This window comes from Capra hircus, chromosome 14 (assembly GCF_001704415.2).
Source record: "Capra hircus breed San Clemente chromosome 14, ASM170441v1, whole genome shotgun sequence".
Classification (NCBI taxonomy): Eukaryota; Metazoa; Chordata; class Mammalia; order Artiodactyla; family Bovidae; genus Capra; species Capra hircus.
This window is the reverse complement of record NC_030821.1, coordinates 66,608,862-66,635,165: the sequence shown is the minus strand read 5'-3', so window position 1 is coordinate 66,635,165 and position 26,304 is coordinate 66,608,862. Positions and strand designations below refer to the sequence as shown.

At 48.6% G+C, this 26,304-nt stretch overlaps 1 protein-coding gene across 6 annotated transcripts in view; it reads left to right on the top strand.

Annotated features, from left to right (window-relative positions):
* Positions 622-26,304, top strand: part of MTSS1 (MTSS1, I-BAR domain containing) — a 162,913-nt gene continuing 137,230 nt past the window's right edge. For 3 of the 6 annotated variants that reach the window (XM_018058552.1, XM_018058555.1, XM_018058550.1), the window contains exons 1-2: positions 623-1,249; positions 24,532-24,593. In XM_018058552.1, the coding sequence (XP_017914041.1) occupies positions 1,178-1,249; positions 24,532-24,593 (134 nt within the window). In that variant the 5' untranslated portion in view covers positions 623-1,177. Of the gene's footprint in view, positions 1,250-24,531; positions 24,594-26,304 lie in introns of all 6 variants that reach the window. The other 3 variants (XM_018058554.1, XM_018058553.1, XM_018058551.1) reach the window with 2 other exon arrangements.

Below are 26,304 nucleotides of genomic sequence, written 5' to 3'. Positions count from 1 at the left end.
ATAAACTGACGAGCAGGACACAGAAGCGCAATGCCATTTATTTTGCAATAGCAAAATCAATCCACTTTCCCATAATCCTGCAACTTACTGAACTCGGCATCTCGCTGCAGGATACGCCCCCGAACTCTCCCTAATTACGTATTTGGCTGCTTGCAATAGTGACTTGGCTCTGCAGTCCTGATAGCAGAGAACGGGCCTCTTAGAAGCCTGCAGCAGGAACAGCAGTAGCGGCAGTTTTCCCGCCCTACCGAGCGCTCCCTAGTTGCAAGGTACTGCGCTAATCGTGCCACCGTGCAAGTCCCCGAGGCCGACGGCTGCACCCTCCGTGCCGGGCGCTCGCAGCCATTGTGGTGTGGGCGCTCGACCAGCCGCGTGCTGACACTCCCTCTCGGCTCTGCGACCCGCGGCCCAGGGGAGGCGGGGGGCGGGTGCTCGGCGGAGGAGGCTCCCGCGGGGATTGGATCTTCCCCGCACCGCCCGCGCGCCTGCCGGCTCTATTCTGCGGCCGGCGCCCCACGCGCCTCCCGGGCACGCGCTCCCAGCCCCGCCCGCGTGCGGCGGCCGCGCGGCCCCGTACGCGCGCCCTCCCCGCGCCTCCCCGCGGACGCAAGGCCGCGAGCGCGCGTGCGCCCCTGCGAACGTCCGCAAGAGCCGAGCTGTAGCGAGCGCTGGGGCTGGGCGCGCAGGACAGAAAAGGAGGCGGCGGCCGCGGCTGCTAGCAACAGATCAGGGCTCCGCGAGCAGACCCGATCTGCTCTTGGGCGATTTTTTTTGTTTCATTTCAGAAACATCAGTTAAATTAGAAAATCTTGCATTTTGAAATGGCGCTGGCCCCTGGTCAGCGGGCGATTTTCTCTGCTTCAAGATGGGCTTTGCCGTTTCGGTCGTGGGCACCAGTGGTGGCCTGATTGTCAGTCTTCTCCGGGCATTTTTAAGGCCAGGAGCGGAGCGCTGCCTGTAGGCGCCCTACGGAGCGGGTTGGCTTTAAAAATATTTTAGTATTATTTTGGGCAGAGAACAGTCGATCTCGGGCATTTCGTCCTCTTTGCAGAAGAGGCTGCGAGTCGGAGGTGGGTCACTCGGACGGTGAAATTCCTCCCGGGGTGAGAGATCCCCGGCCCCGCGCACAGTCCAGGCGGCTCCAAGTGTGTGTCCTGCCCCTGCCCGCGCCGGGAAAATGGAGGCTGTGATTGAGAAGGAATGCAGCGCGCTCGGAGGCCTCTTCCAGACCATCATTAGCGACATGAAGGTAGGACGCCGGGTGAGCGGCTGCGGCCGCCGCTGCGCTCTGACCTCTCCGCGCGTCTTCGCCTCCGCCCGGGCCAGCCGCCCGGCCCTTGCCTGCGCCGTGGCCGCCGGCCACCTGCGAGAGCGCTCCGGCCCGGGTGTCACCTGCTCACCCGGGGCGCCGCTCTGGGTTCTGCTGGGTCACCGAGCGGACGGCTTCTCTTGGTGGGGGCGAGGGGTGGGTGGGGAGCGGTATCTGATGGTCCCTGCCCGCTCCCGCTCATTGTCCCAGGGGACCGCATCATCTCATTTCCCTGGGGGCCCGGGGCCCTGGCTCTAAGTTTTCCATTGTCTGTCGCTGGTCTGAGTGTCTGCGACCCGCAGGGGGTGGATGCTTGGGCGGACACCTGATTCCCCGGGGTACGGGAGGGGGCGCCTGGCGCGGTGGTGGGGAGAGGGGAGGGGCTCTGCCCAGCTGTGAGAAGGAGCCCCCCAGCCCGAGAGACTGGGAGGGAGACCTCCCTCTCGCTCGTGGGCTTTCAGGTCCACCTGGGGGCGATCTGAGCAAATTAGGTATTAATTAGGCTCTTCCAAAGCTGGTTAGGGTTTGCGTGCCTCCCCTCGGCCTTCCCCTGGGGCGTGGAGCAGAAGTTCCCAGAGCAGTCTTGCGGGGGACCCCACGTCCCCAGACTGAGGCTCCCAGCCCGAAGGCGGGACTGGGGCATCTTAAACAACTGTATCCCCGACCCGCCTAACACGCACAGACAACCAGGTTTTCTCTTGGAAGGATTGTGAAGACTGTGTGTGTGTGTCTGTGCGTGTGTGTGTGTGTGCGCGCGTGCGCGCGCGCGTGAGTGTGTGTGATGGGGGCGGGGAACAACACCCAGGCTTTTTCCTGCGAAGGGTGGGACTGGGGATAACCTGATCCTTGAATGTGGATTTTTCTGTGCGTAGAGATAGATCAGGGCCCTGTGTTACTTACTAATCTAAAGGAAATATAACCAGCCGCGCGAGCTGGCTGGAGGTGGGAATTGGGGGCGGTGGGGGGAATTTTTTTTTTTTCATGTGTATTTAGGGAGCTTCTCTTTGGCTCTAGCCCAGCCCCAGTTTGCCTCAACAGATCCGGGGAGGTGGTGTTTAATTAAAAGCTCTGCTTCCAAAACGAGTGGGCAGGTTTGGAAAGCTGTGCAGCGAGTGGGTGTGGACAGCCCCTCTTCAGCCGCTGCCTGCACGTCTGGAGGTGCTTTTGTCTGTTGAAATGTAAGGTTTGGAGAGGGTTTCCGCCTGGGAGATGGACTTTGGGAAGGAATGCTCAGCTGTCATGGCCTGTTTTCTCCTCTTAGCACCAACTGCCACCTCACCCAGGGTGAACTTTGCCAAGGTGCCTGCGTCCTGGTCTGGTCCATTTTGAAATCCTCCTGCAGAGCCTGTGCCTTTTGTCAGAAATTGACATTCGTGGAGCATTCTGTTCAGCGACCTCGCTTGCCCAGGAATGCCTCTAATCCAGCCCCTTGGAATTAGATGGATTATGTCCTGTTCAAAGACAGCCCTTTCATTCCTTTGCCCCCAACCCCCATTGAATAATTGAGACAAAGCTTGGTTCCCTCTGTGGACTCTGGGATATTTCTTGTTAAGTGAAATCTACAGGCCTTGTAATCAAACAAGATTTGGTTGAAGGCACACGTGGATTATGATCACCAGGGGAAGAATTTGAGATGGGTTGGGAGAACTGCTTGTGTGTTTTGGAGGAGAGAAACGGATGTTTCTAGTCCCTCTGTATAACGCGGACCCAGTGACCTAACCCATGTCCCCACTGCAGTCTCAGTGTGTTCACACCTGATTTCTTTCTCCTCTTTGTTCATTAATCCAGAATCCAGGCTCAGTTCTTATGGGTTGGAACCCCAAGCCCTTCGAAAGTAACCCGCTTCAGGGCAGGCGCCCATGCTTTCCGCCTCGTGTGTCCTGGCTGCCCTGCAGTGCCTTTTGGCCGGGGATGGGTGCTAACGTGGCGTGCTTCTCCTTCCACAAGATTCCAGTTAAAAATAAAGACTTATTTAATACCCTTTGAGTGCTGGATCTATAGTTTGTGGTTCTTGAGCTCTTTCTCTGAATTGAGTTGGGTTTGTTCAACATCCTGTTGGGAAGACATTTATTTTAAAGGTTTATTTTGTTTTGTCAGTCAAAGGTTTTCAAAGTGAAGTGGAGTGGAAGACGAAAACATGCCTTGAGGTCTGCAGAATTTCAGACTTTTGGGGAGTAGAGAGATAAGGGAAAAAGGGGGGTTGTCTAATTTCCATGATTGTTTATGCCTAAGACAGTTGCAGAGTGTTTTTCAAGGAGTTTTCTTTGGAAAAGACTTCTTCGTGGATTAGAAGGCAGTGACATTTTAAAGGGGAATTTTAAAATTTGGGCATGTAGTGTTGTGTGGTATGCTTATGCATGAAGTTGTCAGCAATAAAAGTCACTTTTTAATATCTGAAGTGGGCTGTCTTTCTAAGGACCTGCTTATCCTCCTTTTTTCTTGAACTCCCACAATACGTTTATGACGCTTGTGGTCCCCTTTCTGTTTGCTGTGAAGGACACATATACGTTTTGGAAGCTCATTTGAAATGCCATCTTGAGAACATTTTTAGGTTATTTTCTCAGAAGTGATGTTAAAGTGGGGTGAGGAAAGGGTAAGGAAAAAAAATTTTTGTTTTAAAGTAGCATTTGATTCTCCAAAATGTACAGCAACACAGGAAGGGAGTCAATTTCCTCTTTGGAGAAAAAAAAAAGAAAACAACAAAAAATGGAGTAATTTCAAGGCTTAGCCCCATCCATCTTCCCAAACCAAAGAACCTCAAGACATGGAAAAGCTGGGGAGGATTCTTTCTGCTTTCTTCTAACGATCCTTCATCTGGCTAAGTCCTGGGCTGTCAGGGTGTGTGTTGTGTCCTTTTCAGGGGGACGGGAGCAGTGAAGAAACCCTTCGTTTTCTTCCACTGGGATCCCACAGCAGCTGTTAAATAACTTATTGATTCCTTGATGAGAGGAAACCTTGTGTTTTTTCCCTTTCTTCCACCCTACTGTGGTGGTCACTAATGAATGGTGGTGTGCAAAATCGCTTACTGGCTGCCTTTCCACATAAATCAAGTCATCTGATGTGAGCTGGTCCCAGAGGGAAGGAGAGACAGGATTCATGTGGCTGGAGGCACGGGCCCATCGGCAGTTCGTCTAGGGGTAGCTTGGAAGCAACTGTGGAAGGCCAGATGACTGACTTCTGGTGTTTCAACCCTGTTGACTAAATTAGTTGATCCTGAAATCTTTCTGGAATTTCTCTCCAAGTCCCAAGAAACACAGCTAATGCTTCAAACAGCAGATCTGTGCCATTACTTTCCTTAAAATTGAGCTGTGACACGTAACATTAGTTTCAGGTGTACAACGAACTGACCTAAGATTTGTATTTGAAAATCTTTTTAGTTAAGTAATTGAACCGGCATGTAGAATTTGGTGATGTTTGGAAAGCTTCTCAGACCAGGAGACCCTGGCCAAACTTGAGGTCAGTTCACTCTGTTGATGTCTGTCTTTTTTTTTAATAATTAACTTAGTTAAAAAAACAAGAAGTTGGATGCTAAAATCACATATTTTCCTCTGCTTTGTTGCTCAAGAGTCAGCATGTTAGGAGCTGTGTGGGGCCCGAATGCAGGGAGAACTTTGTACTGGATTGGAGAGTATGTTTGGGGTTATATAATGTGACTGGGGGTGAAAGAATACCCAACCCCACCTTGAGTTCCCCACCCACGTCTCACTTTAGACAGGGGTGTCCTGTTACCAGCACCTGTGCCAAGCAGAATAGGGGCCTTGTTCAATTTTCTTCCACTGCCCCCCACCTCTGTTTGCCACCAGTATCCTCCTCTCCTAAATTCTACCTAAAATTAGACCTGCTAAAGGGACTTCTTGAATTCCATGGAAATCTTTTGTGGTTCGAAGACACATCATGCTATTTTCCCTTACTTATCACAAGATCAAGAATGTGAGCAGTGAATCCAGGGCTGGATAATGATTTCAGGGTTTTCTCCGCCACCCCCCACCTCTTACTGTTTTGTTTTGGGGTTGCTGTCAGACAAGAGGCTCACTTCCTCAGGGTTTGTTGAAGGCCTGCTGTGTGGAAGGCCTTTTGCTGGGCGGTGGAGGGGCCAAGGCTGCCCTTCGAGAGCTGCTTGTCCAGTTCAATTCAATATGGTGGCTGTAAAGGAGGGGCTGGTAGTTCAGCCTGGGAAAGGACATTGGTCAGCCCCTGTCGGACTTCCGTTTGACTCTTTCAAAAGAAGGGAAAAAAAAAGTTTTCTCTAGAAAGATACTGAAAGTCCACCCAAGGCCTCCGCCAGTGGCCTGGTCTCTGAGGGAGGTGGGCTGCTCTGTAAATGGTGACATGCAAAGACAGACAAGCCAAGCCCTTGTAAAGTACAGATGGGCCCCACGTTGCTTTTTCTCTTAGCAAATGGCTGTGTTTGCCCAGGCTTTTACAGCTTCCTCAGTATAGGCCTCTGGGAGAAGGAAGAGAAGTAAAGATGTCATAAAACCGGCAGCAGGGAACTGCCGGGAATGGTGCCTGTTCAGAGATACAGGGTTTGCTCTCTGTAGATCAATCTCCGAGGGTTTTTAGGTGTAATTTTTCTTGTTCCAGTTTGGGAAGAAGTCTTTTTTTTTTGGTCTTGGTTTGAGCATCTCTGTGGGGGAGAATCCCTTATTCATCATATTTAACCAGATTGTTTAGAACTTGTTTGATTCTATGAACCTTTGTATTCTGAGATCCTAGTTGGTAATGAGTTGAGAGAAGGTCATTCTTAGTCACAGTTTGCGTGGAAGGTAGGCTGACTTTGAATTTTGCCCAGTTCAGCGATCACTTTGTTCTTTCTTTTTTCCAATTTTTATTTATATTTTTTAAGAGAGTAATTTTATTTATTTTATGCCCATGCCATGTGGTATGTGGGATATTCCTGACCAGGGATTGAACCCATGTCCCTTAAGTGGAAGTGTGGAGACTTAACCACTGAACTGCCAGGAAAGTCCCATCATTTAGTTCTTATGAGAGTAACGTGTACTCACAGTCCTACAGTATTGATCAAGCATTGGTGTCGTCACAAGTGTTGAGCTTGATGCTGTATTTTCAGCAAGATACAGGGTCCCTAGTTCAGTTTGTATTTCAGAGAGACAGTGAACAATTTTTTGCTACAAGTATGTCCCATGCATACTCTGCTGCTGACCTTTTAGCCTTCAAACTCTTTTTGCCTCTTGCAGTAGAGAGAAAGAAAAAACTAAAACAGTGTCAATTTGGCCAGCTCACTTGAGGTCTTTAAAGTGCTTGGAGGGTGAAAAGGTTGAAACTATTGATTCATTAGGCTCTTTATCTGTAATTTTCATCTAGGCCCTTTCCATCTTCCCAGGGATGAGCAAGAGCTGGCCAGATTCCTTCTGTAGCAAGACCATTTAGATATTCAGATCGGGTATGGGAAAATGAGATCCGTTTGAGTTTGCCATTACTTCTCGGAATTGCCTTCAGGACACTTTCCCCTAAAACCCACACCTTTGCAAAAACAGAGAAATACCTCTCCCCGAGCCAAACAAAAGCTGCAGGGCTTGTTCAGCTGTGTAGGACAGCAGATGGGCCACATTTGGGACCCTGAGAGGGAACCGTGATGCCTGAAGCCGTTTAACTCAGATTTTCAGATCACACTGCTGATATGTCCTTATTAAGTAGCAAACTGGAGAGACAAATGGAATAAATTAATTGGATGAGCACTGAGGAAGCGCATTGTATTTGACTGCCAAGGTTTTCCCTTGAATGAGCTGGAGACTGTGGAAGGGTTCATCTGAGTCTGTATCACACACACACATACGTGTTACACTCACCCCCCGACCCCACCAAATAAAGCCAACCCCCTCAACATTATTAGTGTTTCCTACATCTTAGCCCAGGGAAGACCTTGGCTTGGGGCTGTGTCATTTGCTGCTTCCCAGTTGAAGATGTTCTGGGGTGCCACCTGGCATACAGGTGCTCTGTGTTTATTTGGGTTCCCCTGGTGGCTCAGTGGTAAAGAATCCTTGTGCCAATCAGGAGACTCAGGTTTGATCCCTGGGTCGGGAAGATCCCCTAGAGAAGGAAATGGCAACCCACTCCAGTATTCTTGGCTGGGAAATCCCATGGTCAGAAAAGCCTGGCGGGGCTGCAGTCCATGAGGTCGCAAAAGAGTCGGACATGACTCAGCCACTAGACAACAGCAACTGTATTTATTGCACGTAGTGAACAGGGGGCTGGAAGGGACTCAGAATCTATTATGTACCACGATTTCCTGTCATCCTCCTCACATCATCCCCACGTTAAAGTTGAGAAAATTGAGACTTTGAGTTGGTCATTTGTTTAACGCCTTGGTGAGGCAGACTGGCATTCAGACCTTGGTCTATTTGACCCTAAAGCTGGAGCTTTTAGAGCATGCCTAAGGTAGAGAGGGAGCTGTGGATGAGTTTCTAGAAGGCAGCATTTCACTTGCCTGAGTCCCGCAGGAGAACCTAGCAAGGAATCGGGGTCACATAGCAGCTCCTGCAGCCCAGAGCCAGCCTGGGGGTGTGAACCTGAGCTGAGACTCTGGGAGGACTCGGGGCGGAGGGAGCGGAGATGGGGGTGGGAGGCTCCCATCTGGCTGTCACTTTTGTGGAGATGGTTTAATTTGTAATATATCAGCATGTTGTGGCTTCCCTGATCCTCCTCCTTACCAGTCTTCTCTGATACAACCTATCTTTCTCTCTCCTCCCCTCCTCCTGGCTTCCTAGAAGGGAAAGTTACCCCCAATCTTGGCTTCTGTCCTTGTCCCCATACACAGCCCCTATGGTCTTCTCCATGACTGACCAGAGGGCCACCTTTATATGTCCATGGAGCCCATTGGTCCCTGAGGTTGGGTGACTATGCTTGTCGGTACCCTCAATTACATGAATTAAGTAAATTTACCCAAAGTTCAGTAGCTCCTCAATGAGAACACCTTGCCTTGAATTCACTTTGTGTCCAGCCCTGGAACTCTCTTGTAAAAGGACTTTCTGTATTGAATTATTTCCTTGTCACCCTCCAGTTGGGTTGAGTCGGTCGAGCCGTGGCAAGACTGTGTTTGGGGGAAGTTGATGGAATTCACCAAGAAAACCTCCCTTCTGTGCCGATTTCTTGGCATATATGACCTCCATCATAGTGTCTAAGTGGTTTTTCTTTTCCTGTCCAGTTTAAGTGGGTGGAAGAAAAAAAAATCAATGGAGTGCCTTTTGAGCTCTGTGTCTTTTTATTTGCTTTCTTTCCCTTGAAGAATTTGGACAGCAGTGAAAGTATTAGCTGGGTCAGCACCAGCCGCCTCCCAAGTCCTAGAGGTGGATGGTGGGTTTGGCCTGAGCCTCGCTTCCCCACCACCTCCCCCAGGCAGGGGTCTGCAGGGGGCGGAGAGGTGGGTCTGGCCAGAGGAGGAAGAGGCAGTTTTGTGCCCCTTTTGGTAGAATGGACAAGGCTACAGCGATGAATGTGTTGGATTCCTTGGGAGCCATAAGACATTGATACCTGGGACCCTACTCCCCAGAGGGTCTGATTCAGTGCCTCTGGGGTACACCCTGGGCTTTAGGATTTTTTAAAGTACCCCCAGCTATACACAGTCTGAGCACCCTTGACATGTTTTCTCAACCTTGCCTGAGTAAAAGTGTCTTTCCATGGTGACACAGCAATGAGAATCTACTTAACACTACCTGGCTTCAGGATGGTCAATGTTGTGTATTTACTGTAATTAACAAATAAATTTATAGTGAAACATTAAAGTGAATAAATTTAAAAAAATAGCAACAGGAAAAAAGCATCTTTAGAATCCTTGGGTGTTTTTAGTTGATCCGTAATAGTCCTGTCCAGTACGATTTTATATTATCATGGAAGTCGTCAGATACACTAAGCACTAGCCTCATGTGACTCTTGAGCACTTGAAGTGTGGCTTGTGCAACCGAGGAACTGATTTTTAAATTTTATTTACTTGCAATTTGTTTCAAGAGTTATGTGGCTGATGGCTACCATATTGGACAGCATGGATCTATAACATGGCATCCAAGTGAAAACAGTGCTTGCTCAGCAGCATAGCTCCCTGCCCACATCCTATTCATTCTGGCCACACCATTGCCCCTAAACCCCTTCTATGGAAATTCTGGAGCTACTGCTGAACTTGGAGGCAGAGAGGTGGTTTAGTTGCTAAGTTGTGTCCAACTTTTGCCACCCTATGGACAGAGGAGCCTGACAGTCTACAGTCCATGGGATTCTCCAGGCTAGAATACTGGAGTAGGTTGCCATTTCCTTCTCCATGGGGAGAAGGAAATGGCAGAGAGATTTGGTTTTAAATCCTGTGGGCCAATTTCTTCATCTCTCTGAGCCTCATTTTCCTCTTCTATGAAATGGGTCTCATAAAGTGCCCATCTTTACAATGTTGTTGTGGGGATTCTGAAATGAGATTGTATTTGTTAAAGGGCTTTGCACCATGTCTGACTAAGATGTTCGCTGTGGTTATATTCTGTCTTGCAGATTTGGTAATGAAGTGTTCTGTAGTTTTGAAATCAGTAATTATCTCCACTACTTCTTAGGGCAAACAAGACCCCACCCTTTACTGAGCTGTATTTAGAACTTGCAAATGAAGTTGCAGGAAATGGAGAAGTTGAATTTTTTTTTTTTCCTTCTTACTAGGTATATAAATCACTCCGGAGTTCATTAATACCTCATCTGGCTCAGCAGGGCCTATTGGCATTTCTCTATTTGCAAATCTTCTGTAAAGGTAGGGAAGACTCAGGTGCCTGGCTGAGGTCCTCAGGGCCTTTAATGCTTAAATAAAAAAGCCTTTTAGAGATGTTTACACCAGTGTAAGGAGAGATGGTTGCTTTGTACCGGCCGTCTTTTCCTGTCCACCTTGTTTGAGTTGCACCTTCTTTTTCTGAAGTAAGCACCCTGAGAAGCAGTCTCATTTGCCTCTAGTCTCTGTTTTACCAACAGCTTTGTACTGGCTTCTGTCCCTTCCCAAGACTTGGCCATGTTTGGGTTCTTCCTACCTGCCTACTGGGGCTTCGCTGGTAGCTCAGCTGGAAAGGAATCCGCCTGTAATGCAGGAGACCCCGGTTCGATTCCTGGGTTGGGAAGATCTGCTGGAGAAGGGAACAGTTTCCCACTCCAGTATTCTGGCCTGGAGAATTCCATGGACTGTATTGTCCAGGGGGTGGCAAAGAGTCAGACAAAACTGAGCAACTTTCGCTTTCGCTATCTGCCTGCTAGCTATCTATGGCCCACCAGTCTTAGCCAGGCCTTCGGGCCTCCCAATGATTGACTGTAGTGGAGTGGCCTGCTCTGTGCCCCGTGTCCCCCAGTCTGCATCCCCTGGCTTCTTTGAACACTTCCTGTGCTCTTCATTCTTGCTGTTGTCCCACTTGGAGGACCGTCTCTGCCATGTTTTGCAGTACTGAGATCTTTCTCATCCTTCAAGGCCTCACCAGAAAGGTCACTCATTTCTCCATCCTCCCCTTTCTATCACATCAGGCACTCTTGGGCATTTTTCCACATGCATGTTGATTCTACCTGTACTCACTGCATGCTGCCTTAAGTGGTGGCCCTTGGACTGCCACTTCCTAGCTCTATTACTCTGGGCACATTACTCTTGTTCCCTGAGCCTTGATTTTCTTACCTGTAAAATGGGTGGAGTAATAGTCTCCTATTAAAGTTGTGGAGGATTAAAAGAGAAAGTATATGCAAAGGGCTTAGCATGAATAGATAAAATGCTCTTATGTCTGAAAGTGAAAGTTGCTCAGTCGTGTCTGACTCTTTGCGACCCCATGGACTGTCCATGGAATTCTCTAGGCCAGTATACTGGAGTGGGTAGCCTTTCCCGTCTCCAGGGGATCTTCCCAACCCAGGGATCGAACCCAGGACTTACACATTGCAGGCAGATTCTTTACCAGCTGAGCCACAAGGGAACCCAGAAATCTGATAATTTCTAGCAGAGTACCCTGCCCACAGTGGTACTCAGATGTTTCCGAAAATACAAGAAACCTGTACCTTTGCTTTGATAATGCAATAGAGACAAGAGTGAAATGCTTTTCAATTTTCAGCATGTAAATAATTTGAGAGAATGCGGTACACATATTCAGTACAACAAAGTGCCTGCTCTCTGCCAGGCACTGCTGCGGGGGGAGGCGGGTAGAAATACATCCGTGACCTTGCCCGAAAGTTGTTTAGTCTAGAGGAGTCACAGACAAGTAACTGGAAATCGGTGTGATCAGTGCCATGATAGATGTCAGCATGAGATTTTGAGAGGGGCCAGGGGAAGACCTCTGATTCTCATTTGGAGCTGGGAGACAGAACCAGGGGGAGGGTATTGGTACAGGTACAAAACCTTCCCCCGGGTTTTATTTTACTTACTTAACAAGCATTTGTATGGTACAACCAGGCACTATACTAGTGCTTTACGGAGACTGTTAATCCTCCCAGCAACCCAGGAAGGTAGTTACAAATGCATCTATCAGTGAGGGAGTTATTGCCATAATTCCCATTTTACAGATGGAAAACTGAACTGCAGAGTGGGTAAGCCATTTGCCGCCATCATGCAACTAAGGAGAGGAACAGCTGGGAGTTGAGCCCAGGCAGTGTGGCTCCAGAGTCTGTGCCCTTAATCCATAGGGCTGAGCTGTCTCTTACAGCATTTTAGGATTTCCTTTTCAGATTCCGTAGTGGATATAAATGAGTGATCACTTTGATCATCATCCTACTTATAACTTTAGGACTCAGGACGAACCAGATAAAGCAGTGAAAATCTAGGCCCTCCTCTGAGCTGCGCCTCCCTTTATTTCAGGAGGGAGTTGGACCAGCCAACAACGTGAAATCATTGGGCTGCTGACTCGTCCACAGAAGGAAGTGTGTGGGGTGCAAGCGGGGTGCGGTTCACAAGGGTCTGACATGGTTGTCCGAGGTGACAACCGCATGACACGTTTGTTTTGCTGGAGAACCCCCGCCTCCGTCAGGGTCTCTCCAGTAACAGCTCTGCAGCCCACAGGATTGCACAACAGGAAAGGGGGGCCGTGTAGGGGAGGCAGTTGGAATGGCGGCAAGATTAGTTCCCAGGAAGACCTCTAAGTCTCACTTCTGAGGCCCGGCTTGCTGCAGCCCGGCGGCAGCTGAGCGCAAGGCCATTAAGGAAGTCTTTGAGTTTGGTTTAATGGTCCCTCTTTGTTTTGAAGTGATTGTTTACTGAACCTTCAAAGCCCGCTCTCCAGCAGGATGTGATCTGGGACCTGGATAATTGGATGAAGCACCCCAATAGGAAGCAAGTAGCGGGGAGCAGGGCCAGGAGGAGACAGCTGATGGCCAGGCTCTTGGCATCTGGGCCCTGGGAGACTCTGAGCCACTCCTGGGGGCGGGGGGTCATCCTGCCACCAGGAGTAGACCTGGAGCCAGGGTCCCTGGGAACCTGGCCTCTTTGATGTTGGGCTGGCCTTAATTAGGGACACGCTAATTAAATCACGGAGAAGGAAGCTTTCCCCTACATTTAGCATGAAGCGTTAGCAAATGTTTTGAGAGCGTTTCTCGAGGGATTACTTCTCTAAGATTATGCAAGTAATTGAAAGTTAATGGAAGAAAAAAAAAACCTGGAGACCTCAGGTTAGTAAAAAATAAAAGTCACCCATAACCACTTGATTCCTAAGTGGGTTATGGACACACCTTTTAGAGATAGGCTATTGCAGCCTTTCTCCTGCCAGAAAATTTTTTTTCCACTTAGCTTTTCACTTAACGCTTTCCGTGCTTGTAATTAGAAGCCAGGTTAGTTTTAATGGCTGTGTGGTGGTCCGTTGTTTTGTTCATAGTTAACTGATTTAGTTGACACCTATTGGAGGACCTGCTGTGGGTCAGGTTCTGTGTTAGGTGCTGAGGGGTGTGTGTGTGCTAAGTTACTTCAGTCTTGTCTGACTCTTTGTGACCCCATGGACTGTAGCCCTCCAGGCTCCTCTGTTCATGGGGATTCTCCAAGCAAGAATACTGGAGTGGGTTGCTGTTTCCTTCTCCAGGGGATCTTCCTGACCCAGGGATTGAACCTGCGTCCCCTGCATTGCAAGTGGACTCTTTACCTTCTGAGCCACCTGGGAAGCTGTAAGTGCTGAGGACACAGCAGTTAACCAAATGGACTCAGCTCTCGGTCCTCTTGGGTCTTACATTCTAGTGGACAAGGGATGGGCGTCTGGGACAGACAAACTGAGTAAGTCAGTTGTGTTGTATATTAGAAGAAGTGTGTGTGATAGAGCAGGCCCCGTGTGGTTGTTTTTAAATAGGGTGGTTGGGGAAAGCCTCACCTCAAAGAGAAGGTGACATTTGGGCGATAACTTATGAAGTATGTGGACATCAAAGAAATAATGAGTGTTCCAGGCACGGAAAGAGCATGTGCAAAGGCCCTGAGTCAGGAGCCCAGTTCCATAGTGATTTGTGATCAGGCTGTGTCCAGTATTTCACCTTGAGCAGCTCTTCTGCAAATAGATCCTTGCAGTTACACCTTGATTTACATTGGTGGTTTCCCCAGAAAGATTTATCCTGAGTCAAAGGCACATACGTTCAAGGCTTTTTTGAAACCCATTGCCAAATGCCTTTCAGAAAATGTGTGTCTGTTCACATTCCCCTGTGCAGGTGGTTATCACTGGGGATTACTCCTATAGGAGCATGGCTTGTACATCAGGACTGAGAAATCGCTGAGGCCGCAGTATCCAAGGCCTCAGATGGCTGTGGCCTGTTGTCTAGAGTGATGAGTCTCAGATCTGTGTGTGGTTTTGGCCATCAGAGCGTGAGTGTCCCCTGGGGAATGTGTTAAGTGCAGACCCCTGGGCCCTACCCCCAGGGATCTGGTTGTGTTGATTTGGGGCTGGTTGCAGGCATCTGTAGGTTTAGCAGGCATTCCCTGGTGGTGAGTCTCTGGGAGCTGGTGCTGGGAGTCTTCCTTGGGTAAGAAGAGGTGGGGGTGGCTCCTGGGCCTCCCTGAGCCACCACAAGCCTCCTCTGCAGCTTGTGGAGTGGGTGGGATCTCCCTGCTCTTCCCCCCCGCCCAACTCTCGTGCCCCAGATCGCACCTTCCTGGGATGTCTTCCAGGTGAACAAAGTGACTCATGTCTGAATGTAGTATGATCTCCTGTGCTTCCTATCCTTGGCTAATTCTTTTTCTTTTGCAGGGAAGCCTTCCTCCCGTCCTTTCTTTCCCCCTCTTCTTCCAGGCTTCCCAGGTGGTACTGGTGGTAAAGAATTTGCCTGCCAAAGCAGGAGACACAAGAAATGTGGGTTAGATCCCTGGGTCAGGAAGATTCCCCTGGAGTAGGAAATGGCTATCCACTCCAGTGTTCTTGACTGGAGAATCCCATGGACAGAGGAGTCTGGTGGGCTACAGTCATTTAGGACCCCGGTGAGGAATCACTCCCGTCCAGAAGTTTGTACCAGTTGCACCTTCCAGGGCTTTGTATCTAGAGTGTGGTGCCCTCCGGGATCAGTGGCTTACACAGCAGCATTCCTCAATACTTTGGCTTCTTCTAAGCACCACCCGGTGCCTGTGCATGGCACTGTTAGTCACTCAGTCGTGTCCGACTCTTGCCACCCCATGGACTGTAGCCTACCAGGCTCCTCTGTCCATGGAGTTCTCTAGGCAAGAATACTGGAGTGGGTAGCCAGTCGTTCCCTTTTCCAGGGAATCTTCCTGACCCAAGGATCGAACCCAGGTCTCTTGCATTGTGGGCAGATTCTTTACCGTTTGATCCACCAGGGAAGCCCAACCTGAGCATAGGAGGTGCTCATGAAACGTCCGAATATGGGTGGCCTTGTACGTGACTCATTAAAATGGCAGTTGCTAGCATTTCTGGAGTTCAAGGTGCTAGTCACCCTTCTGCACCCTCCTTTTCTTTGACTTACCCTCCTTAGCATCCTTTGAGGAGGGGACTACCATGGTCATCGTTTACAGATGAAAATGAAGTGTCACCAGAAGTAGGTCCGGGGAGATCTGAAGCTGGGCAGCCACCCAGCAGACCACACTGATCCTTTTAGACACTGGGTATGGCTACTCATCAGGGCCTTCTATCCAGGCAGAGAGATGGACATTCAGTGGAAAGACACTAAAAAAAGAGTAATGACTGTAGACATAACAGGCACAGCCCTTTTTGGTGGTTCCTGCCCAGGTGTTATTCCTAGCAGCCAGGGTGGGGTTTGGGGCTTGTGGAGTTTGGTGGGAGGGAAAATCTGTTGAAGTGGGAGGTGCCAGCATCCATGAAGTGTGCACAGAGCTGTAAGGTTCTTTTCATAGGCATTTTTATTGCTGGTGAGCTTGGGTAGGTGGGTGAGGGTGGGTGTGTAAGGAGGCAACCGCTGATTATCCGCAAGGCTGTCATCCACTTGATGGACAGGGGTAATTAGTGGATTAGGCAAGCCCCAGTCAGAAAATAAAAGCCCACGAATGGTTTTATGGTGGAGGGGCTTACGCAGCTCCTTTCATCAGAGGACCTTGGGAGCCCTTCATCTTGCTGGATGGGGTGGGGAAGGGTGGCTTTGGGGACAAAGCTGTGATAGGTACCCACTTTTGGAAGTCGAAGATTCCTGCCTCATTCTTTAAGAAGCGTGGAGTCCAGTGGTGCTCCTGCTTTGGTCAGAAACTTCCTCTTGAAGCTTTGTTTTTGTTTCCCTGAAGGCTGAGCTCACCTAGGGGTGTCCCTGGAAGAAGGGGAGGGATGCTGTGGACTGTACCCCTCACACTCACCTTGGGGAGGGACCTGGTGGCAGGGCTGGGGATGGAAGCCTGGAGAGATGCTCGGGACAGCCTCCCCCACCTCCTGGTAGAAGCTGATTAGGTCCAGTGTCCACAGGAAACCTGAAGATGCGACAGAATCAGCCATAATCACACCGCTGATGGTGGTGACTCAACATTTCCGGTGTGTGTCTATCTGGTGCGTGATGTTTTCTGCACAAAGGGCTCTTCTTTCATGTTTTATTTTTCACGTGGCTGTGGATCCTGACCATTTCTAAGGTGACATTACAGCTCTCCCAGGTCCTTTGCAGTTGTAATCAGGGGTTATTTGTTTGGGGAGCCCTTGCTCCCCACCCTACTTTATCTGGTTTACTTATTGTTGTTCAGTCACTAAGTTGTATCCTATTCTTTGTGACCTCATGGACTGCAGCATGCCAGGCTTCCCTGCCTTTGACAGTCTCCCAGAGTTTGCTCACACTCACGTCCACTGAGTCGGTGATGCCATCGAACCATCTCATCCTTTGTCGGTCGTCGCTTTCTCCTCCTGCCTTCAGTCTTTGCCAGCTTTGGGTCTTTTCCAATGAGTCGGCTCTTTGCATCAGGTGTCCAAAGTATTAGAGCTTTAGCAGCAGTCCTTCCAATGAATATTCAGGGTTGATTTCCTTTAGGACTGACTGGTTTGATCTTCTTACTGTCCAAGGGACTCTCAAGAGTCTTCTCCAGCACCACAGTTCAAAAGCATCAATTCTTTGGCTTCTACTGAACCCAGATATAAAGCAGGATCCAGCCTGCGTACTGGGCTTCCTGCAGCCCTAGGGCCGGGTCTGTGTATCTTGCTGCTTGCTCTTTTCAGAGTCAGGGTAGTGCTTGGAGGGGCAGATCAGGGATCACATTTCAGCCTAGAGTGCTAAGATGCAGCCTCTCTGGCCCTAGGTTTCTTTAGCTGTGGGATAACAGCAGCACCTGCCTCATGGGGTTTTTTGAACATGTAGTAAATGTGTGTATCAAGCTGTGCCCCTCCAAGTGTGGTTTATGGACCGGCAGCCTCAGCATCACTCAGATGAAAGATAGAACATCCAGGCCCCACCTCAGACCAAGAGATTCAGAAACTGCATTTTTGCGAGATCTCCAGATGATAGTATTGTCAGTTAATGTTGGAGACGTGCTGGTCTGTTTATGAGGCATCTAGCGGCTGTTCAGAACATGGTGAGGTGTAATGACGAGGGTGGTGACAGTGGTGCTTATCAAGGTGAAAAGGGGTTTGGGAGATGGCCTGTCCAGTCACGTGTCTAGAACTTGGGTTCTCATCGGCATAGCCGCTGGCCAGCCAGCTCTCTCTGGAACCTGACTCCCTGTAACTGTCCCTGCTGGTCCCTATTTCTTTTTCAGCTGAGGCAAGTCCTCCTTCCTCCTGAGAGTCCCCTTGGGTCTCTGGCTCCTCTCAAATGGCCCTTCCTCCGACCCAGGCTCTGGGCTCCTCTGTGTTCCCCAAGCGGCAGCCCTGGTGTCTCATTCCCTCAGCTGTCCCCGAGGCTCCGCTGTCACGTGGGCCGGGCTGGGAGAGGCGGAGGCTGCATTATTCATGGGGCACTGTGAACTAGCCGGGCCGGGAAGTTACAGTTTTTTTCTTCTGCTCTATGTGGGATGCCATCCTGGGCCTCTGTTTTATACAAAGCAAACTAGAACCCCAAGCCAGCAAGTGGCCTGCCCAGCCGTTTGGCTGTGGGATAAGTGGAGGAGAGGGTAGGGACTCGGTATCCCCAGAGCTCAAATCTGGGCTGGGAAGATCCCCTGGAGAAGGAAACAGCAGCCCACTTCAGCGTTCTTGCCTGGAGAATCACGTGGACAGAGAGCTTGGCCACAGTCCACAGGGCCACAAAGAGCTGGACACAACTGAAGCAACTTAGCACACACCTAGGGCAGCCCGCTTGTCTGTCTGCTCAAGTGGTCAACAAACTCTTGGGGAATTGACCGAGATAGGTAGGCCTTTTTCTCAGAAATGAGAAGATGACTTTATTCTCCTCCCCACCCCCCAGGGGACCAGGCTGCCTTCAGGCATGTGATGAGGTTGCCAGGTTCTCTTGTCGCCGTACTGGTTTGGGGTTCATGTCACCCGCTGTTTGGATGAAGCCCCGTTTGTAGTTCAACCCTGGACCTTGCCCTAGACAGCTGCCCACGCTCTCCCTGTCCGTCCTGCCATCTCCTGCTTCTCCCAGCATCAGTGTGCCACTCTGGTGTCCCTTGGAGGAGCCCACATGTGTCCTCCCTGTCTCCCTGTCTTTGTCCCTGTTACTGGAAATACTTTCCCTTCTTCCGTCCGTTTTTCTGTCCTCAAGCCCACAGTTCAGTGGGGAAAACCTAGGCTCAGAGAAGTGAACTGTGTGATGTCAGGGAAGCCGGTGGGAAAGGGGGGTCCCAGGATACTCTGCAGGAGGTGACATTTGAACTGGGTGCTGATGGCTGAGTAGGAGTTTCCCAGATTGTTGAATGCCCCCGGAGGTTAGAAGAGAGAACAGCCGGTGTGGGGTGGGGGCTCGGGGTGGGGGTGGGGGGTCTGTGTGGTGGGTACCTGCCTGTGGCTGTAGACTTAGAGCCTGTCTTCAGGCAGGCCCCGTCTCTCTCCCTGTAGGAAGTGGGCAAGGTCAGGCGGCTTGCTAAAAAGAGTCCTCCCCATGTTTGCAAACACAGCAGTTTCCAGCAACAAGGGTCTCTCCTTTCTCCCAGAACCTGGTGTGATCTGAGTTCTATTCTCAACAAACTGCCAAGGCTTCAAAACCTCCCTGCCCTCCCCCCATCCCTTGGCACTCCCAAAGAAATTCAAGAAGGAGATTCCAGAAGGAGAGTCTCGTTTCCCTTCGCCCATGACTTTGTACTTGGCGGAACCACGTGCTCGGCAGGAGTCTTGTTTTCCTTGAGTTTGGTCTGTCTGGAAAGCTGTGAAACCTGTCTGTGTTGTCTGGTGAGCTCCACAGTGGGGTCTGTGTTGAGACTTTCTCGTAGTTTTGAGGATGCGTCCCTGGGGGTTCCTTAAATGTGAATAGAGCCCCTCCAGACACAATGTCAAGAGACAGCTTTCTGGGATTTCTTAGTGGGCAGCGCAGATTAGAAATTTAAGGACCACACTGGACTTGCTTTCTACAAGGCCTCTCAGTGCCTACGGTGCCTTGATTGGCAAATTTCTTCTGAAATTTGAGTCTGCTCCCCTTTACCCAGCCTTGTTGTCTAGAACAACCCAGGGCTTTTTTTCTCTCAGTAACCTTTTCATTTTCCAAGTCCCTTCTTCATTCCCTCCAAGCTTTTGAATTTTTGTAGTAAAACTATTTTCAGGTGGGTAGAAACTTTTTTTTTCCTTGAAAAAAACTTAAAAAAAAGAAAAAAACAAATCGGGAACAACCCAACATCACCTTGCCTTTTAAATTTTAATAACATTTACACACTTACATTTCTCAACAAGGAGGTTTTTGTCTTCTGTTCTTAGAAGTTCTTTTTTTTTTTTTTTAGAATCCATTAAATTATATATTGCCTAAAACAGGTGGGCCTGATACTCTTTGATAGACTGTCAAATATCTAGGCTGTCAAATATCATAAAGTCGGGAGAGAGTGGCTGTCGGCAGCCTTCATCTGGCAGAGTGGGTGTTCGTAGGCGGAGAGCTGGGTGCTGTACCCCCTAATTGCAGCGGGGACCCTCCTTTTGTTGCTAATTTGGTAAAGATTGAAATGAGGCTCCCGGTGGGGGCAGGTAAGTCGTTTTTAAAGTGGCTCCAGCAGTTGTTTTCAGGCACATGCGTCTGAGGTTTGAGTACTCTGTCCGCCTTGTACTAGGAGCGGCAGAGACACTGGCAGACACTGTGTGTCCCGCTGTCTCTCTCCATGTCTGCGTTAACTATGGGAACTCAGGATGCACAGTTGGCTCTGTTCTTAGAGGGATTACAGCCTGGGTGGACCCTCTGACCTCAGGAGTGTTTTTTGGCCACACTGTATAGCTTGTGGGATCTTAGTTCCCAGACCAGGAATCGAACCCCTACCCCGCTGCCCTTGCAGTGGAGGCACAGAGTCGTAACCACTGGACCCCCAGGGAAGTCCCGACCTGCGGAGTTGTAAACATCTCTCCCAGCATCCCGAAGGAGATTCTTGGGAGCCTGCAGACGCTCGGATCAAACCTGTCAAAGGTTATTGAGCCCTTACGGAGTGCCTGGCACTGCTCTGGGCACTTGGGATGACTGACCTCACCTCCTCCTTGCACCAGTCTGGGGCAGTGGTGACTGACGCTTGCCGGAGTCAGACCACCTGCCCGCTGTCACGTGGCAGGTGGGGAGAGCTGAGATTCTAGCCAGCAGGTTGGGCCCTGGCCTTTGTGTTCCTTATTTCTTTCCTATGTTCTTTCAGTGTTCCGTGATGTCAGTGTTCAGTAATGGTGATGGAATTATAACTTTTTATTGTTGACCATTGTAAAGAGCTGGCCTGAGAGTTCAAGTGACATCCCCCCTCCGGCATCGTTCACTGCCAGGGCCATGGCTAGAACTCAGGATTTGGTGCTCCCGCCATTCCGGTGTGTTCTCGCTGAATGTGTCTCACCTTTTTCTTAAATACTGTGGATCATCTCGGTGACCTTCTGCAGGGGTTCCATGGATAGGAGTGGTTGGTGTTGGAGAGAGGGGGCCTAGTTCTCATGTCCTGGGTGCAGATGGGAGATGCTAGTTGCTTTGACTGGAAGTTGATGCTCAGTGTCTGTGAACATCCTCAGGCTTTTCGTAAAGCTTCTCATGCTGTCTTGTCTACCAGAAAGGGAAGGACTAGCTAGATGAGGCCATAATTGGTTGGTAACGCTCTCATGTTCTGAAGGATGCTGAAGTCCATCTGAACAGAGATCTCTAGTGCCCAGCCAGAGGACTCTGATCTTGGTCCTTACCCCTAATTACCTGGATGTAGATACATTAATAGAAGGCATGTTCATATTTGGTATTGATAACAAAATGGTAAATGCTATAGGTGGGATTCCCCATAATGTCTTAATGGACCTGGAAAGATAGCCTGAGCCCTTAGAGGTTCCATTCAAAAACAAACAAAGTTATGCTCTTGGGTTAGAGAGACCCCTTGGGGCACAGAGCTGGGATGGAGGCTAAGTGGTTTAGCAGATGATGACCAGACCTGTGCATGAGTGTTGGTGTCAGTAGCTCAGATGTAGCTGTCAAAGGACTTCTGCCAGGAGCCAGTCAGGCAGACTCCCTGGCCTGGTGCAGCTCAGTGTCCCACGGGAGCACACTGCCGCTTGGAGGAATAAATCCAGAGCATGCAGTTGGGCTGAGCAGGTCCCCAGCGCACAGACGCAGAATTGATGGATGTGATCTAGCAGCCCGGTGAAACAGATTCTAGGGGCTGTGTGGATTGTAAATCCACCGTGCTGTTACTGCCAGAACAGCTAATTTGATCTTAAATTTTTTTAAGTGTAGTGGTGACTACCTTGTTTTCATAAAAATGATGTATGACCCTATTTAAAAGAAAAAAAAAAGAACAGGAAACTATAGCATGGAGGAAAGTACAAACAGGAACACAACACATTGGTCCAATCTCAGCTCCCACAAACATTCCATTTTAATGTTTGGTAGACGGTTTTCCTGACATCTTGGGCATTTTCAGACAGACTTGATAGCTTGAGAAATATCTTGTTCAGCCACTCATGTCCAATTCTTTGTGACGCCATGGACTGCAGCACGCCAGGCTTCCCTGTCTATCAACAACTCCCGGAGCTTGCTCAAATTCATGTCCATCGAGTCGGTGATGCCATCCAACCATCTCATCCTCTGCCGCCCCCTTCTCCTCCTGCCTTCAATCTTTCCCAGCATCAGGGTCTTTTCCAGTGAGTCAGCTCTTTGCATCAGGTGGCCAAAGGATTGGAGCTTCAGCATCTGTCCTTCCAATGAATATTCATGGTTGATTTCCTTTAGAATTGACTGGTTTGATCCTCTTGCTGTCCAGAAGACTCAAAATATATAAATGAACACACTTTTAGAACAGATGTTCTGTGCAGCATATTTTCAAACTAATAATTATTTAATTACCTTAAGAGAACTGAAATTGAAATGAAGTAATACTGAAGACATTGCTGAGCTTCAGATAACTGTTTCTTCGCTAGAAGAAATGCATTTCTCAGACATTCCTCTGAGGCAGTGGTTCTTCACCAGGGGGGATCTTGCCCCATAGGAACAACGTCTGGGGGCATTTTGTCACATCAGGTGACGTCCGTGAGTGTTACTGACGTCTAGTGAGTGGAGTAGCTGCTGAACATCCTTTAATGCACAAGACAGCCCCCCACCTCCATCTTGACAAAAAAAAAATTAGCTCAAAACATCAGTGGTGGCAAGGTTAAGAAACGGTGCTCTTAAAGAGTAAGGGGATGTATGGAGAGAGTAACATGGAAACATACATTACCTGTAAATAGATAGCCAATGGGAATTTGCTGTATGACTCAGGGAATTCAAACTGGGACTCTCTGACAACCTAGAGGGGTGGGATGGGGTGGGAGGTGGGAGGGAGGTTCAAGAGGGAGGAGACATATGTATACCTGTGGCTGATTCATGTTGATGTTTGGCAGAAACCAACAAAATTCTGTAAAACCATTATCCTTCAATTAAAAAATAAATTCAAAATTTTGAAAAAGATACATTATAAATAACTATATTTCAATAAAAATAAATAATAACTGAAATAAAGAATAAGGGGAAGAGGTTATTAAAATTATTTGGGGAAAAAATTAGAAAGCTGAAATCATTATGTTTTAACTCACTTTCAGTTTTAGTCTATTTTGATGGGACTTATTTTTTTCTTTTTTTTTTTTTTCTGAGCATAGCTTTAATTGGAAGATATTAGTGTATTTACAGAAGTCCACAGCTCCCACGGAAGGCCCCACTGTTCTGTGCTCCAGGCTAGCTGGGGATTGATGGGCTTCTATAATAAAAAATGAGATGATTCACTGTATTACAGTTTCTCCATCCTCTCTTCTTAATGACAAAATCAAGAGGTGTCATATGTTATTTTTACCTTGTCAAGGTTCATAACATTTATATTCTATCCTACAACCGTAATCCGCCAGATGTTTAGAGGTAGTTATATGTCTAAATGATTCAGTGCCAGACACTGCTTCTCTAACCACAGCTTCCTCTTTGGGTTTATTTTGCACTAACTCTTCGTTGGTTACCTGATCTTGTTGTTGTTGTTCAGTTGTTAAGTCGTGTCCGACTCTTTGTGGCCCCATACACTGCAGCATGCCAGGCTTCCCTTTAAATGACCTGGTGCCAGATACTGCTTCTCTAACCACGGCTTCCTCTTCTCTGGGTTTATTTTGCACTGACTCTTAGTTGGTTACCTGATCTTAGTGTACAGTTAATGTGCTATGTTAGACCCCACTCTGGTTTGCCCCAGCCAGAACTGCACCTGCAGTTTAGGGTTTGTCTCAAGCACCATACTTAGAGGGCTTCCCTGGTGGCTCAGATGGTAAAGAATCCATCTGCATTGCGGGAGACCTGGGTTGGATCCCTGGGTTGGGAAGACTCCCTGGAGAAGGGAATGGCAACCCACTCTAGTATTCTTGCCGGGAGAATCCCATGGACAGAGGAGCCTGGTGGGCTACAGTCCATAGGGTTGCAAGGAGTCGGACACGACTGAGTGACTAAGCACACGCACATACTATACTTAGAAGAGTAGAGAATAATGGAGTATCCCCAAGACACTGTGGGGATGTGAGACAGGGTCCCGTGTAGAAATGGAGTTGCGGTTGAGAGCTGAAAGAAGGAATGCTGTGAATGAATGTGCTGGTTGTCCTTAGTTATTTGAAAAGATGGATGTGGAAGCAGTATTGATTTAACTCTGTGGATTCCTAGGAGTAAGACTGCGTGGTTAGAAAGGAAAGCTTGGCTGATGTAGGTAGGTTGCCATGGAGGGTGACGAGTGTCCTGTTAGCTGTAATACGCTGGGGAACCACCTATAACCATGTAGTATGTCGATGCTGGTCTCAAGCCATCAGCTGAGCAGCTATATTTAGGTAACTTCCCAACCTTGAGATTCTGCTAGACTAATGATGTACTGTTCGCTTAGTTGCTCAGTCATGTCCAACTCTTTGCGACCCCACGGACTGTAACCCGCCGAGCTCCTCTGTCCATGGGGCTTCTCCAGGCAAGAATACCGGAGTGGGTTGCCATGCCCTCCTCCAGGGGATCTTCCAAACCCAGGGATCGAACCCAGGTGTCCCACATTGCAGGAAGATTCCTTACCATCCAATGCTTGCCAGTAGCCTCCTGTCCTGGAGAGGAGCTGCAAACACTCTGGTGTCCTCCTCCCTGCCTTCTGGGATAAGGAGGAGAACAGCCAGAGGCATGATCACGTGGTTCAGGGTAGAGTCTTACATGTTCCACATATCTAGAATTTGGACCCACCTATCATTGGAGTTGGGTGTGCTACCAATGTCTTCATCAGATATCTATCACAGCTGGACTTACTGATTGATGGCTTTGTTTTGTTGTAGGGGAGTTATCCGGTTTGGGAAGATTTCATTAACAAAGCTGGAAAACTGCAGTCCCAGCTTCGGTAAGTAGAAGCATGTCATCTCCAAGAAAATGGCAGCAGCCTTAGACAAAGGATGCAAGAACAGGGACCCAAAAGTTGAACTAGGGTTACTTTTGGAAGTCTCACAGGTAGAGGAGCATGCAGTGGTATTGCCACTTACTAGCCATGTGTCCTGACCACTGATTGCTGTATGTGAAATCAACTCATATCTGCTCTGCCTCCTTCCACTGGAATTTTGAAGGTCAAATGAAAAGTCAGTTATATGTAAGGTAGTCATGGATGACATATAAAGAGTGTTCCCTACATGCCAGGTATATGGTAACAGTTAAATCTCATGACCCCAAGAGGTAAGTATAGTTGTTATCCCATTTTGCTGATGAGAAAACTGAGGCACAGATAAGCTGAATTACTTACCCAAATTCACATAGCTAGTAAATGAGAGAGCAGGGAATTGAACTGAGGCAGTCTGGCTCCACAGTTCATTCTGCTTCCTGCCTATCCTTACAGAGTTTAACGCTTAGTTTGTATAATTCCATTTCCATGAATTGTCATATAATGCAAATCTGTAGAGACAGATGGAGACTAGTGGTTTCCTGGGGCTAGGAGTGGGAAAGGAGGTTGACTGCCAATGGCCATGAGGGACCTTGTTGGGGTGATGGAAATATTCTAAAACTGGATTGTGGTGGTATTTGCATAGCTCTGAATTTACTGAAAAATTGTTAACTTACACACCTAAAAAGGGTGAACTTTATGGTATACAAATTATGTCTCAATAAAGCTGTTTTAAAACAATGAGATCTAATGCTAATCTGCTCTAAGGGGCTATTATTATTGCCTCATCGTGTGCTTGTTAATACATCATTTGATGTACAGTAGAAAATAAGGCAATATCTTCTTGTTAAAGCCATATGCTTTTAAAATCAGTGGGGAGAGGGGTGTGATTGCACTTAGTGGGTGCTTCAAGAGAGCTGGGACATTTGAAAAAGAGGTTGTTTTCATGACCCTGGTCATGGCTGTGGGGGTGACATGGGTTGGTTTGGGTGTACGGGGATGGTTTTCCAGAGAACAAAGCAGGTAGGTGTTTTCTGGGATAAGAAGCTATGTGGATGACAGACAGAGGAGGGAGGAGTAACATGATGTTCTTTAGGACTTTGCCTGTAGACCCCAGGGGTTCCTGCCCAGAACTTTGGCCACAGGACTGGGCATTCCCTGGCTCCCCTGTAGGTTAGGAGAGAACTTGAGAGATGTGGAAATTTCCCAGTCCATTATTCAGCTCCGTGGGGCCTGGGGTTTCCAGAGTGATGAGTGGGCATTCAGATGGACCATGGGCTTCAGAGTATGGCCCTTTTGCTGCTTGTTAAATCCTTTGCCATTTCTTTGCTCAAGAACCTATGATTACTTTGTCTTGGATCAGATCCAACCTACTCTTCTCAGCTTGTAAGGCCCTCTCCCCCAACTCTACCGGCATCATGGTTCGTTTCAAATAGGTTCATTTCAAACCTCCTGTAGGCGGTTGCTCCTGTTGTAAAACATGTAAGTACAACCTCTCCCCCCACACTCTTCTTATCTGGCCTCATTTAATTGGCTGGCAGGTTTTCAGGGTTGACCAGGGAAAAGATGCTCTTCTCCTTTTACCAATGAAGCAGCTAAAACTTAAAATAATTACCTGATTGGCTGTCTTAAACATACAGAATAAGACTTAAAGCAATCTTACCCCACTGGTACAAAGTAC